A 15,713-nucleotide genomic window follows, 5' to 3' on the forward strand; every position below is an offset into this window, starting at 1 on the left:
TTTAATTGGTTTTAATTGGTTAAGCGTGGTTTTAGATTAAAACTTTATCTACAACATCTCTAAGTCTAAAAAGTATCACCATGTAAAGTAATTTGCTTCCAACAAAAACAAGCTAATGTCTATATGATTACAGCATTCACTCTTATTACCTTTTTTATAGAGAGGTTTACTTAAAGTTTTCCTAAAAATCGCTGGGTCCTTCCCCTTTTTCAAAATCATATTCATAATCTTCAGTAATTTATCTGTAACTTCACAACCACCACATTTAAAAAACTCATTTACCACACTACCACCTGGGGCCTTATTATTTTTTCATTCTCTTAGTACCGTCTCACTAATTCTTCCTCACAAAATAAACCTTTTTTCACTTAAGTTTCACAAACTCTTTCATCCTTTTCTATATCTTTCCCTGTAATTCTATCACGGTTTAGCACGTTTTCAATATGTTCTGTCATCTCGCTTTAACTTATTCTTTATCACTAATCGTGGCCCCGTTCTTATATTTGACTGGAAAAAGTCAAGATCAACTTTTCTTTCTCAATTTATTAACATGCCAGTACAACATTTTACTATTGTGCGTCTGAATGCGCCTTCCAAATCTTCCGCAATTTTATTTTATGTGAAGATGAAGTTTTTGTCAAAAGTTTCACTATTTTAATTTTATCTTTTGTTACTTAAATAAGTCATTAGATATGGTGATTACATTTCAAATGAGCCCCTCCCAAGATTCTACGATCATTGATTCAGTACGGTCATCCTTTGAAAAGAAAACATCAGTGTTTCCCATGCGAAAAAGTGATTTTTTGTTGTTCAAGATGGGGCAGCCTTGTCCCCTTTTAAGAGGTTTTCTAACATAGTGATTCCAATGGTACAGTTTTTGTTTCGATTCGGCACCATTTTCGAGGCATTTCAGACTCCTTTCAGAAATTCCCATACATTTATTTCCACAATAGGCTTTAACTATTAAGATTAAACTGAAATGGCAGTTGCCATTCCTGAATCAGTTTCAAATGGTGATTCTTCCTCACCTGACAGTTTTTCAGTCGCCTTTTTAAAATTCCGGTTACTATGGGTCGTGGTTTGGTTTTTACAAGGTTGCAGTCACAGCTTCAACCATGATATGTACGGTTCTCAAACTAAGCTTTTGACATACTCAGTTTGACTTGATTATTCTGGCTTATCATATAACTTTATTTTAGCACAATTTTAGTTTTATAATGGCTCTTTACTTTCTTCCCAAAAGTTTAAGTGGGAAAACAATTTTTTTTTTACTTAATCTGTAGAGAGGACCCAAATTTTCCAAGAAAACATTCGGTTTTTAGACATCCCAATTTTCCTGTTTTGAACAGTTTTTGTTAGCGCCAATGACGCAGTAGGTTTTAGACTTTTACATTTCGAGAGTATCATTCAAATATTGGAGAAAAAAAAAACAAGAACCTATATTTGGTATTCATAACCTCGGATGGTGGAAATCCTGGGGTATTATATCACTTCATATATAAAATTCGATGGTCCACAGTCATGACAGAAATGGAATACAAATTAAATATACAAATAGAAAAATAAATAGATATTAATATCAACACCTTTACAGCATGTAGACTACAAGGAATTGATTAAGTTATCAGAACTAAAAATAAGAAACATTTGAATAATTGACATCTTTCGGAACAAAGAAAAACAAACATTACGAAAGAAACTCGTAATCATTGTAAATACACATTAAATATTTCCAAGAAATTTAATAAGCATTATAAATATAAAAATAGGAGCAACAAATATTTGAATACTTGTTTTTTTTCGAAAATTTAAATACAAAGAGTAGATAAATATAAGAACTAATAATAGAACCACAAAATATTTGAAGAGTTGGTGTCACCTGAAACATTGTAGTCTAGGTTGAACCTTCGAACTTACATTAGCACACCAAGTTTATTCTAGTTGAAATATTTTAATTTGTCAAAGGTCTTTGCATTAGAAGATTAACTAAATTGGCCCTTATTTTTTCAACGTAAATGGCTATGGGCTCGTCCATCTTTTAACACTAACCTACTGCAAATGACGACTTTCTTTTTATTTCAATGCGCGTCTACGTTTTTTTTTTTTTTTCATTTCCGTGGATCTTAATCCTCAGTAAAACAATTATTTTAAGTCCCCAATGGCGAACTTTTCCAGATATTAAAGACACAGCGGTGCATTATTTGTCATCTATTTTTCTTTTATTATCTTAGTTTATGTTTTTAAGAATGGATACACTAAACAGCCAACAATTTAATTCAAGTTCCTTACGGCAGCAAGTCACAACATGTCTAAACCTAAAGAATCAAAAATATATGCCTTGCATTTTCACTCGTTTTTCTTGACTGCATAGGTCCATACTATTCCAAAGATATAAATCCAACACGAAAAGTGGGGATAAACCATCAGTCGTTTGAATAACAGATGTGTTGGACATAGTCGGTGATTAATCTCCATTGATAATATTGGCTAGATGAGTAAACCTACATTACCTGCTATGGAGATGGTCACCTCAATGGCTACTGTTAGCAGAGCAACTTGCACTAGACTTTTTCAACTTGCTCAAAGTCACCCTAAAAAGTAATCGCTGAGAGGTGGCCCAGCAATACCCAATACTGGGAAAGTGAAAGTAGTATTTAGCTACTATTCATTCGACTCAATTTTTTTGAAGTTCTATATCCTAATAACAACATAAACGAAAAGCTTTTTTAGGTTTTGAATGCACAAAGATTCGGAGCAGCAGGCATGATCCTATACAGTGATCCTCAGGACTACGCCGGTGAAAATGGTCAAACCTCTCCGTATCCAAATTCATGGTGGTTACCTGGCGAAGGACTGCAACGAGGAACAATAATGTGGCATGATGGAGATCCCAGCACCCCAATGTATCCAGCAATAAAAGGAGCCTGTAGGATATCCCAAGAGAATATGGATTTGCCAAAGATACCAGTTCATCCTATTAGCTACAACGATGCAAGAAAGGTAAGATCCTGAAACACTTTTTCGATATTGGTGCAATATGATGAAACTGTGTTTACGAGTATTCATGTGGTAGAAGTAGTAAAGGCAGTAGCAACAACAGTAGCAATCGGGTAAGGAGTTCAAAAAAGTCAAAAATTTCAAATAATTATATATTTCGAAACAGTTGTCAGACTGACAACTGGGTGCAGACTTATGGTGATCTTGGAGCAAAGACATCGCGTGACTCTTGTATGTTATTTAACATCAACAAGTTCGGAAATCCTTCGATACAACTGTGATATTTTTAAAATATAAAGGCAACATACTATGTTTTGTTTTAAAACACTCCAGTAGCAACTTCGGCATTATGTTTTCAATTAGTGGCTTCAAGAACCTTAACTACCAGCTTTGATTAATCTTAAGCTCAATTTTAGAAATAGGTACTCACCGTGTTTAGGTTTTAGACTTCTATAGAGCCAAAAAAATATTTTTAATCAACAATCATGAAAATCCATCAACACGAACTGTGGTCGGTACTGAAAGTAGTGGGCAGTGACCAAGTGGGCATTTGCGAAACACATGGGCAACATTCTGTATTTTGTCTAAGACACTGATATTGCAGTTTTAATTCATATTTTTGACTAGTGCTTTAAAAAAAACTTGTGAAAACTAACTTTAGCGGAAATCCAGGATAGTTTTTGCAGTATATACCGATTCAGATTTGTCGACATATGACAATATTAGCCCCAAATTTTGTGTATGCCAAATTCAGAAATCCTTTGATAGAGAAACCCTTCGTAGAAATTAGAATCTATTTGCTAGACATGTATATTTCATACTGTAGTTTATAACAAAACAGTCAAATCGCAACTTGGGTCTCATACTAGAAATTAGTGACATCAAAACCAATCAGATCAGAAATCATTTATAAAATGTTTAGTTACCGTGTTTAGTGGTAGGACGTACAAATTATAAAATTATGCGTTTTTATCTACAGGTTGTTATTATGAATGTAAACCGTGGTAAAAATCGAATGGCATCTAAGAAAAATATGTTAGATACAATATTTATTTTTTTTATGTTAGAATTGCACAATCATACATGCATTAAGTGACTACAAAACCTTTAAACATAAACCATGGTGAAGACCAAGCATACCTTGAAAAAAAAATGCAGGCCTACTAAAAGTGAATTGAAGACTTCTACTTTGCCACATTAACCTCTGATTTGTCATCAAAAAGCTCAAAAATCCTTGCTAAACTGTGGTGCCATTTGTGAAAAACGTGGATAATATAATATTTTGAATTAAGATGCTCTTATTGCAACTGTAATTTCATAGTTGTGACACTAGTGATTTGAACAATTTCCACAAATATCCTCTTTGGTGAAAATCAAACAGCATTTGAAAACCAAGCTGGAAATTCTATTTAGATTTCTATTTTGCAATATTAGCCTTAATTACGTAGTCAACTATCTCAGAAATACTTCAATCCAACTGGGATGGAACACAAAAGCAAGTCAAAAGTGTGAAAAGCGTACTTATTCCTCCCGTTTAGAAAATGGTCTGACCGCTAGGGTTAAGGCATTTGGCATTTGCACCAAAAAGCACAGTTTTTCGTTGTTTTAAAATCTAAATAAGGTACCTGAATAACACTACTATAAAACAGAATTCAGATTCCAGTTTACCCTCAACGAAAATTCAAAAGAGGTCCAAAACATCTGTATTAAGAAAACCGGAGGGAGTGGACTCAGGTCCTAGAGTCCTACTTGGGCATTCCATTCAGACAAACCAAATAACCCTTCGCTCGTTCGATTCAGACACGTTATCAAGCACCATGTGTAAAATATATACTTTTTGTGTCTTGGCTTACACAGCAGATCTAAAGGAAGTCACGAGAGCAAGGAAGTGCAACAGACCTGAAGGTGGGGGTGAAGGAGTTCTGTCACCAGTGCCTTGCAAGTACAGACCAAAAACTGCGCACGATAATGATTTTGAAAAAGGTATGAAATAACCACCGTCCCACGAAAGTTTATCGATGAAGTCTATGTTTTAAATTACCTACAAGCATAATCCGTGGCTCATGCTCAAGGGACTGCAGGCAAGAACGATGCTCGAGACTAAATTTTTTGTTAGCCCCATGTTTATAATCGGTGACTTCAGAAAAACCCAAATACCAGCTTTGATGGATATCAAAATCGTGTGTGGAATAGGTTACCCCACTTACCGTATCTTGATTTAGGGCAGTCCTATGGTCATTTAGGATCACTCTCTGAAATATATTTGAAGATACATGGATCAAAACAGGGAAAATACGTCTTTATCTATGAATTCAGAGGGATAGAACACCAGGTCCTAAAATTACGCAAACCATAACATAACATTGGTTTCAACAAGGTGTAAAATGTCGTCATTTCTATTAAAATGTATCCGTGAAGCCTGTTTTAAATCGGCTATTTAGATAATTTGGAGACCATATCCCTGGGGCTTCATGGATAATGTTAACGACTGAGGCGGTTTCGAATCTTTCGTTCCTTTTAATTCGAATAGCTTTCTTGAAATTTGCAACCGGTAAAATATAGGCTGCAAGGACAAAAACGGCGTTTGGTTACCGTCACGTCAGTTTTAGCCCTTAAAGACGCACTAGAACTGTTAATTATTTACGACCAAATGAGCTCTCTCTTGCTCACTGCTATGACAATCAGTTCTGTAATGACAAGGACAAGAAAATGAATAATAAGATGGGAACACATAGCTCTTCACTAAGACGATGCTATTGCTCTGACTATGAAACCTTTTTACAATATTAAATTAAATATTAAGGTTTGCTAGTATTTTGTTTATTTTTTCTTTTAAGCCAGAACAAAGAATTTTTTTGATCTAATCGTTTCATAGCACATCTTATGATAAACAATTGAGTAAGCTCCAGAAGAAAAATACTAGGAGATAGTGACACCTCTGCATTTTCAACTATTTTTAAGATTTGTTTGTTTGTAAACTAACTTTCTTACCTACTTTTAAAATAGATTAATTTATAACTTTTTAATTATCTCTTTAAAAACAGAGAGGTTTAAATTCTTTTACTTTCATTTACCTAGCAAACCAGACTAAAAGGTTCAGAACAAGAAAAAAAAAAACAAGTCAGAAATTGTCGGCAGATCGTCAAAACTAATGAAGGCTTAATGGTAAAAACGTCAAAAATATCAAGGCAAAACAAGATAGTTAAGATAAAACAAAATCGTACATCATAACTTCAAAGAGACTTAAAAAAAAAAAAAAAAAAAAAAAAAAAAAAACATAGCAACATGAATATTAGGATTGTACAGTCAACGAGGCTTCTCCAGTGCAAGAACAACAGAAGAAGATTTTAAAAATTTAGGTAGAAAAACCCACACTGACATACAATGAAGTAATAAAGAAAGAAAAAATAAACAAAAGTAAATTATGAGTTAACAAACAGTTTTTCGCTGTTGAGGGGGGGGGGGCTTCTTCGTTCAGCTTTTTCAATTTATGTTTCTCTTATTTTTCAATTTATTTGTTTCAATTTTCTATTCTTTTCAGTTTATCCCCATTTCATTTATTTTAAGACACGTTTAAAACAGTTTAACGTATTTTCTTTTCTATTGTGCTCGTGACGCTTTGGTAATTATGAAGGCAACAATTCGTAATATTTTGTCGTTTTCTTATTATATTTCTCATTAATCTTCCTAGACTTAAGTCTCGTTTTGTTACTTTCATAATTCAATATTTTGTTCTATTTCATGTATTCTAGTTTTACGGTTGGTCCTATTTCAGACGTTAAAGTTTTCTTGGTAACCGGATAATTTGTACCAATCCCCCATGGATGTTCAGTCTATTTCCAAAAAAAAAAAACACTAGCAAAAATTTAGGATGGCATAGTATTATCAAAATTGGCAGATGTGCAATACTCAGAAGCCCGATGATGACATCATAGGAATTAATAAAAAATAATTTACCTGTTTTATATTCCTAGATATTTGCTCAAATGGCTGGACCGCCAGTACCAGCAGCTTGGCAAGGAGGCCTCAATATAACCTACAATTTAGGAATCAAGCTTCGTCACTCTGGTTGGAAGATTCGTCTGGAAGTGAACAATGAACTGAAACAAGCGAAAACTTACAACGTCATTGGAAAAATGGTTGGAGCAGTCGAGCCTGATCGTTATATACTTCTAGGTATTTTATTGCAAGGTTACACTGAGGATAAAGCTTTTGGTCAAAGAAGAGATAGAGACATGGGAATAGCTAATATTTTACTTAAGAGAAAAAGGCGGGGTTTAAACATGGTTTTTATTAGATAGGGCAAAATCACAGTTTCCGCTCTTGCACTGTATGTTGAAGAAATGCTCTAAATGCGGTGCATGATTTTACGATTTCTCGAGGTTTAGGTGTTTTTCCTTCCTCCCTGCTTAACCCACATAGGTCATAGTAGCCTTCAGAGAAAAAACAACAAGGAAAAACATAAGAATATCCTAAAGCTATTAGAGTTAATCTAATTACTGTTCTACTTGTATCCTTTCGAAAATATATACCTTAAGATTAGGGGAAAAAAGCGAATGAACACAAAGTTTCGTTTCGAAAATCACAAAGATCCTTTCGAAAATATATACCTTAAGATTAGGGGAAAAAAGCGAATAAACACAAAGTTCTTTGCAAATTCAGGGAGGGGCAGTTTATTTGTTCAAATCGCCTCTATTACCAGACGAAGCTTTAGCCGAAAGGGATGAAAAAAAGTACCCGCCGTGTTATTTCTTTATGATAGGCTTTACACAATAGGGACATAAATAAATAATATCTAATACCCGAGTCACATCATAGTCAGACTTATGGATAAAATCCAATCTACTCACGACTAGGACCCCAATTATAAATACCGTTCATAATTTCTCGAGTAGAACGCTGTTCACATTTCAAGTGTAAAGTTTATGATTAACAGATCAGTGAAAATTTAAAGTATGTGTTTTTTTTTTAAACAAGAAAAATTAAAAAGGGAAACTTGAAACAGCGGATTTTAACAGTATGATGAGATAAGCCTGGCAAAAGATACAAAGACATAGTTAATGGACGGAACTTGGGAACGATTTATTGTTGATATAATTTTTTCAAACCAATGTCTTGTCATTTATTTGTCCACTTTTAAATTATGAGTGTGACGTTAAAATCAAGGAAAATCCAAATTATTTATATAAATTTTGTTGTTGTTGTTGTTGTTTTTTATTAGCACATGTGAACATGTTGTGGCTCTGGCATAACTCTTTAGCCTACACGTATTTATTGTGTCTTTTTGGAATAAGGAAGATTCCAGGGTTCAAAACCTACTTGCTCCGATGAACCCAGCAGAGACCCTATGGCCTATAGTATTCACAAAAATAGTTTCCCTTAGCGTAGAAAGCCCCTGAAACCGGCTGAAACAACGCACCAAATCATCATTCTCCTCTTTAAAAGCAGGCAAACAGACTTCAATCTATACCCTTTTCTTTATTATTAAAACCTCTTAAATATTACTCGAATTAGTTGTAACTTTACTCTAAACTGCATTTAATAAGTGAGAAATCTCAGTGGTATATTCAACCTAAGATAAATCTCCTACCCATACAATAGATCAAGATACCTAAAAAAAATTACATTCCCATATTCTACATATCATCACTATATATCTGGATCATTTCAATATTCCATCGCTATCGCGGTTTGTATTTCTATCTGTGCCAGTGGATCAGCTGATCTTGACCAACTGATCCATTAAGCAAAGGATAATCTTGCTTTATCTAAAATTAATTTCAAAAAACTTTATTCACCAAAAAAGTTTTTCAAAGAATTACAAAGAGCTACAGTAAAACAAAGACAAGCATAAATAAAGTCAAATAACAAAACGAAAAGAAATTTCCATAAACAGGAGTAGGGAGAACGCCATCTATGCCTTCTAAAGACCAGAACGTCTATTGCACTTCACTGAAAACAATTTTTTATTTTGAGCTTTCTGTTTTGATTTGTAACAACATCAGCAAAAACAAAAGAAAAAAGAAAACCACCTTAAATAGCTAGGTTACTGAAAAAACCAATGAAATGTAGATTGTCAGTTTAATATATATTGATATTCATTCTTGAAACTCTCGCCAATTTTTTATTTATTAACGTTATAAAAGAAAAAACGTTTAAAATATTTTGTTTTCAGTAAAGCACAAATGACATCCTGGTCTTGGTGTAAACAATGGGCAAACTGCATAATTTATAACCCTTGCCCAGGGGCTTTGATGGGTCATGTCATCCCATCCTTTTTTTATGGATTTGAGAGAACATACCGCAAATCTGCCAACGACACATTATTCAGACATGGAACAGGAATTTTCAATAAGGTTTCCGGATTTATTATTATTTTTTTCTTTTTTTCTTTTTAGGGAATCATAGAGACGCATGGGTGTATGGCTCTGTTGACCCATCTTCTGCAACAGCAACTATGATGGAAGTAGTGCGATCTCTTTGTGAGTTAAAGAAGAAAGGTAAGTCTTGTAGAACTAGACTAAAAATGTACACATTTAATCATACAAAACTTTCAAACGGAAATTTTGACTTAAAACTTTCAACTGAACGACTGGATAAACACAGCATTCGTAATCTAAAAACAGCCGGGCGTATTCTGTACTAACGTTCGGGCCATGAATTTTCATCAAAATCAATACTTATTTTTCAAGTTCTAAGTTGGCTTTTTTTATTTTGGCAGTTCGATTAAAAAAAGCTAATTTTTCTTATTAAACGCCACATATCATATACCACTTGGTATGTATATTACACATTTACCTAACAAATATCAGGGTTTAACTATCTTGGCCTTGCCTATTTAAAATATTTATTTTTCAAAGCAGAAACCGCGGTTGGGATGGGAGGATGTCATAAAGAAAGATTTAAGGGAAATGAGAACTTCCTGGGAAGGTGTAATGAGGAAGGCGTTGAATAGATTGGGATGGAGGAAGAGCATGCGTAGCTGTGTTGGCATCAGGCGGCTTGGTGCTGCGGTGAGTTGTTAGTAGTAGTAGGCCTTTAAGAAAAAATCCAAAACCAAATAAATGACTGAACAAGAGACACATAAATAAACATTCTTCAAGGATTTGTATCTTTAAAAAGTATAAAAATATATTAATGTATATGTGACAGGAGGGCTGGGCAATACAATAATTGTATCTCATGCGCAAAGCAGCAAAGCTAAATAATATTCCAAATAATTATATTTTCTCAGCCAGAGTTGACTGACCTGCATTTTACGGTTTTTAGAGTATATCCTAAATTACGTCGAGATCATATAAATTTCTTAAGAGTGTTTGAGATTAGTCTAAGCTTAAGTTATCAAGATAAAACATTAACATTATTAGTTTTTTAATTTAGGAATAAAAGGGTTTTTGAGTGACAAATTAGATTATAAACTTAAAATATCAATTGTAAAAAGTGTTAATCCAGATTAATCTGAGGTAACAGAAGCTGGTTCTAGCGATAGTCATGAATTTTTCACTTCTAATTATACTTCCAACAACCTTTCTCCACAACAACAATGTGGTTTTAAGATCATCGATCACCATGTTCATAAATGTTACTGTTCCAGCGCCAGTTTTTTTTTCAACAATCAAATCCTCTTCAGCAAACTTGATATTTGCTAGAAAACTCTTGAACAGTTAGACCTGGAAATCAAGCTTGTAATTAAAGCATCAAGAATAAAATCGATTTTGCTGCTCCAAAAACGACAATATGGTTAACTATATAAAGTTCCCGGCTATTGTTTCTGATAACATGCATTAAACGCTATAATACATGGCTAAATATAACAGATGCCTGAAAGTGAATCTCTTCTTCACTTTTCTACATCAGAAATACATTCACTTTAACAATTTAATGGCAATTGATGATCAGACCCATTTTAGAATACATCATTTACAAACAAAAACAGTAGAGTTACAAGACTCAGTGTCTTTCTTACATTGGTGAAGCCTGATTAAAATTAGACGGGTTTTCATTACTGCTTTGAGGTCAACTTAAGTCCTTGTCATGATATTATTTTGACGAATCAACCCTTCACTTTCGCCAATCAACCGGTTCAGTGCTTGGATTGATTTTGCAATGAACTCTACAACAGCTATGTTGCGAAAAATCAGATGGCGATCACTTTTAAGAGAAAAATTAGATATATCGTTTCTTAATAGCTTGGGAGATATCTTTACATTCAAATATAAAGTGCATGTATAAACCTTAATCCAAGTTAGTTCTTAAGTGTTTCCTAAATTTATTTATTTCTGGTGAGGGAGTAGGCAATTATCCTACGCGATATGCCAATAATGTAAGGACACCTCAAGTCGTTGGTGCTAGATCTTTATTTTCAGTACATCAGGTTGGGCTGCATGTTTAGAAACAATTTGCCTGAATCTTTAAAAAAGTCTGCGAAAGTGTGTGATTCGGTCGTCTGATTTTGTCTTCGGTGGTATGATTTTGTAGTATAGTTAAATTGAAATTAAAATTGATTTGCTCTCAAGTTCCCCATAAAAAAAGGAATAAAAAAAAGAATTGTTTCTTTTTCCTTATTTAATGATATTATAAATGCTTACGAAAAGACGCATGTTTAAGGGGTTGATATGCACCGAAAAAAAAAAACCGCTACCGAACCACTTAAAAAGGGTCAAGTGTTGTTTTTTACCCTTATTTAATCTTAAAAGTATGTAAATAAATGTAATTTCTTTGATCTTACCAAGACTTGCTTCTGAAGAACGGCTATTTTTGTCATTTATCTCAATTAATAATATCTGTCTGGATCACTCATACAACCTTTATTCCTAGTAGTTGCAAAAGATATATTATCAGATAATTTTGATATACCAGACAATTGTAGTAATAAGACTGAAAATTCTTAAAGGTTGGAAGCCACGACGTACAATCATTTTCGGAAGTTGGGGTTCATCGGAGTTTGGCTATATGGGTACAAACGAATGGATTGAAGAAAATTATCATTCACTTCAGAATAAAGCAGTTGCAATGCTAAATGTCGACATCTCTGTTGTATATCCATACAATCTTTTTGTTGCTGCAACACCACTCATGAAAAACGTATTAATCGAAGCAGCAAAACAGGTAAATCTCACAGTATTTACTATTATTTGGATAACATTTTAGAAATGTGATAAAATTCTGAGAACCTTTGTTCAGGAACATGAAAATAGCATGATGAACTGCATCTATAGTTCTCATTCTACTTCAGTCAACTACAGTTGATCTATTGCATAGGGAACAGTCTTTCAATAGGCTAGGGCAGAAATAATGACAAAAGAAAAAAGGTGTATCTTCGTTTTCCCATATGAGAAAATTATCCTTTGATTACTATTTACCGAGAAAATAGTAACTTACATCCACATTACATCAACATCAATCATTACATCATAGATCTTATCAAAATAAGATATAAAAAATATAATATTTTTGTTTCACCACCGTATTAGACGAGTATGTTTATAGGAGGTTAAATCTAGGTTCGGGGTATTCCCATAGGATGTAGCTAACTATTTACTTATTATTGCTACTCAACTCTTCTTTTGTCTTCAAGAATGATATTCGCATGCTTTAGTATTGCAATATTATGTGAACAAAATTTAGCCCTTTGCGTGGGCTCTAGCTTCTTTTTGCCCATTTATATATGATGTTAGTTTGATATAGACTTATTGTAAGGCGGTTTAGGGTGTTCCAATAGGGATATAGTTGAATATTGACTTGTTTTTGCAACAATCACCTGAGCTTTACTGAGCTTTTGCTACAAGGCTAAGCAATAGCCTGATATTTGAAATCAATAAACCCCATGAAACTTTGAATACCAGCTTGGGAGAAATCAAACTCATATTGTGAAATCAACAGCTTCCTTTCGTGATTTGAAAGAAGTAAACATGTCTATATGTGTCAAGTCCAGGGAATTGGTAGGAAAAGCGGTCTAAGATCCCAGCTTTGGTCCTCCAATCACACAGTTTGAAAATTCTTATGTTATTTTGATTTCAACAATGTGCAAAATATCTACCATTAGCAAAATATCTAGTTATTAAAATTAATTTAGTTGACAATGCATCTATAATGGTCTCATATTAGTATTCACCAAGCTCATACACCTAAATACTAACTTTGTTAGAAATCAAGAATCATTTTTCAAATATTTACGAAGTGTTGCTCGAACGAAGACAACCATCGTACTGTCTCATACAGTTATTGGTTCATCATTTGGGAATTCCTAAGAAACCTTTGAATGAATATGTGCCGAAAAGGTAAAACATGCTTATATGCCATGAAAAAGGTGGAAAGGTGGATAGAGGATTCACGGAAGGAAGCTACTCTCCATATGACGGAATGCCGCTGAAGTTTGTTGAACTGATGAAGGCATACTATGACGCGTCAGTGAGCCGAGTTCGAGTCTATGGTGAAGAAACTGAAGAATTCCTGGTTGAGTTCGGAGTAAAACAAGGGTGTATCCTCTCTCCGACTCTGTTCAATTATTGCGTCGATTGGGTGCTTGAAAATGCACTGTCGTCCTATCCAGGAGTTCAGATCGGACAGAATCTCTCACTGACTGACCTCGATTATGCGGATGATGTTGGCCTCCTGTCAGAACCCGTAGAAGCTCAAAACATGCTTGACAACGTGGTGGCCTGGGCAGACCTGATCGGCTTGAAAGTCAGCACAGAGAAAACGAAATTCATGGCAATTAACCACGACACAGGACCATTCACACTAACTGTCAATCAAGTTCAACTGGAAAAAGTCAACTGTTTCACATACTTAGGCTCCCAAATATGTATTGACGGATCCTCCGACGCTGATATCCAACAGAGAATACAGAAAGTGCAGACAGTCTTTGCCTCCCTTCGGAACCCCTTATGGAATCGCCGCGAAGTCAGTGTCCGAACGAAAGTTCGAATCTACCTGGCACTAGTCCGCACCGTTCTCCTTTACGGATGCGAAACATGGTCGGTAAAACTACAGCATGAGAATACGCTGAAGGTGTTTGAGCATACCTGTCTGCGATGAATTCTCAGAATACAGCTGCGTGACCGTATCTCCAGCACGGATCTACGTCGAATGTGCAATATTCAGAGAGATGTTGTGCTCACTATTAAAGGACGCCGTTTGAAATGGTTGGGCCATGTTTTACGGAAGCCACCAGAATACTTGCCTCACCAAATACTTCTAGTCGAGCCTATTAGCTCCTGGAAGAGACACCAAGGAGGACAGAGGAAAAACTGGTGGAACCTGACCAAATCAGACCTTGAACCTATCGGGGGATTCCGAAAGTTTGGACACAGATGGTCAACTCAGTGGCTTACTTTTGCAGAGCAGCTGGCATAAGATCGCTCAACATAGTCCAAGAAGGTCTCCAAGATCATCGATGCCGGGCGAGGTGGAAACGCCTGATTCCCGCCACAAGTACAAGTAAAGTACAAATACTACTCTCCCCTTCACATTCATTTGCACGCTCTGTCCAAATGTATTCATTATAGTACTAATTTATAATACCTTTAAACTTATCGTAGTCCCTCAAAGCCACCCTAAGATATAGGATAAAGAGCGACCCATGGCAATAGAAACCAAAGTAATAAAAAGAAAAGAATTTTATAAGCACTGTCAAATTTGAAAATACATTTTCAAATTTGAAAAAGATAAGAAATTAGATAACAAAAAACAAGGTATTTCAACTGAAAGTAAAGAGAATTATTAAAACTTAAATGAACAGAACATATTCCGCACATAAGAGGGGGTGACCCTTCCTTAACCCTCATTCTTTAAGTTTAAGCTTTTAGTGCTTTAAACAGCTTTTTATTCCGATTCAATAAAGGATTGGAACCTGAAGTCAAGCTTTACCATAAAGATCGAGGATTTAGGATTGGGCAACCACCATCATATACGGAATACTGTCTGTTCATTTTAGGTTCTAATGCTGGTCCCCGCTTTCAGTTAAGAAAAACTTGTTTTTCCTTATTTAATTTCTGATCGTTTTTCAAATCATGCCCGGAAATCCACCCTCCGTGGATAATTTCCTCAGGACGAGTTCCCCCTGAAAAATTCCGCTTACTTTCAGTCGAAAAAAAAACTTGTTTTTTAATTATACTATTTTACATAGACTAGACTATGTGACTTTCTAGGGACAAATGCGCCACCGGGAGGCATTACTTTCTCTGCAACTGGGAAGCTCAATATATATTTTTACGATACTCATGCACCAATTAGCTATCTCAGAATAGTCAATCGATGGCGACTTTGCCCTCTTTGGAGAAAAATCATAATTACGCGCCACAAAACACACGCACAAAATGAACTTTTTTTTTACCGTATGACAGGTTACAAGTAATAAAGTACAGATAAGTAGTTGAGAGGGGAACGGGCTCTTCTTGATTCTTGGACTCTTTGAGGTCTGGAACTCTTAAAAGACTCTACATCCCGTCAAAAACATAAACACGCATCTAAGTTTCCATGCTTCCAGACTTACTGACATAGCAAAATTGAAAAGAACTAGCTAAATACAATGCGATTTTAGAAGATACTAGACCATAGACTTATATAATGAAAAATTGCGTCTCCATAGAGAAAGAGAAAAGTCATTCGTTCTCCATAGAGAAAAGCATCCACTATATCGGTTAACAGAATCAGCAGGCACCTTGTTTCACCAGAAACTGTTAAACTGCAATGAACGTCAATTTATTTTTGCT

The 15,713-nt window shown here is 34.8% G+C and overlaps 2 protein-coding genes across 2 annotated transcripts in view; one reads left to right on the top strand and one right to left on the bottom strand.

Annotated features, from left to right (window-relative positions):
* The window catches only part of LOC148951298 (tRNA N6-adenosine threonylcarbamoyltransferase, mitochondrial-like), a 120,604-nt gene that overhangs the window by 86,757 nt on the left and 18,134 nt on the right, over positions 1 to 15,713 (bottom strand). Inside the window, exon 2 of the mRNA XM_089090795.1 lies at positions 6,955 to 7,079. The gene's annotated coding sequence lies outside the window, so the exon portion shown is untranslated. The remainder of the gene's footprint in view (positions 1 to 6,954; positions 7,080 to 15,713) is intronic.
* LOC148951299 (glutamate carboxypeptidase 2-like) overlaps positions 1 to 15,713 on the top strand; it is a 42,779-nt gene that overhangs the window by 23,659 nt on the left and 3,407 nt on the right. The window contains exons 3-6 of the mRNA XM_089090787.1: positions 2,731 to 3,000; positions 6,972 to 7,173; positions 9,396 to 9,497; positions 11,891 to 12,105. Of these exons, the coding sequence (XP_088946913.1) occupies positions 2,731 to 3,000; positions 6,972 to 7,173; positions 9,396 to 9,497; positions 11,891 to 12,105 (789 nt within the window). The remainder of the gene's footprint in view (positions 1 to 2,730; positions 3,001 to 6,971; positions 7,174 to 9,395; positions 9,498 to 11,890; positions 12,106 to 15,713) is intronic.

Source organism: Artemia sp. Qi Xiang Cuo, chromosome 6 (assembly GCF_049724085.1).
Source record: "Artemia sp. Qi Xiang Cuo chromosome 6, ASM4972408v1, whole genome shotgun sequence".
NCBI lineage: Eukaryota > Metazoa > Arthropoda > Branchiopoda > Anostraca > Artemiidae > Artemia > Artemia sp. Qi Xiang Cuo.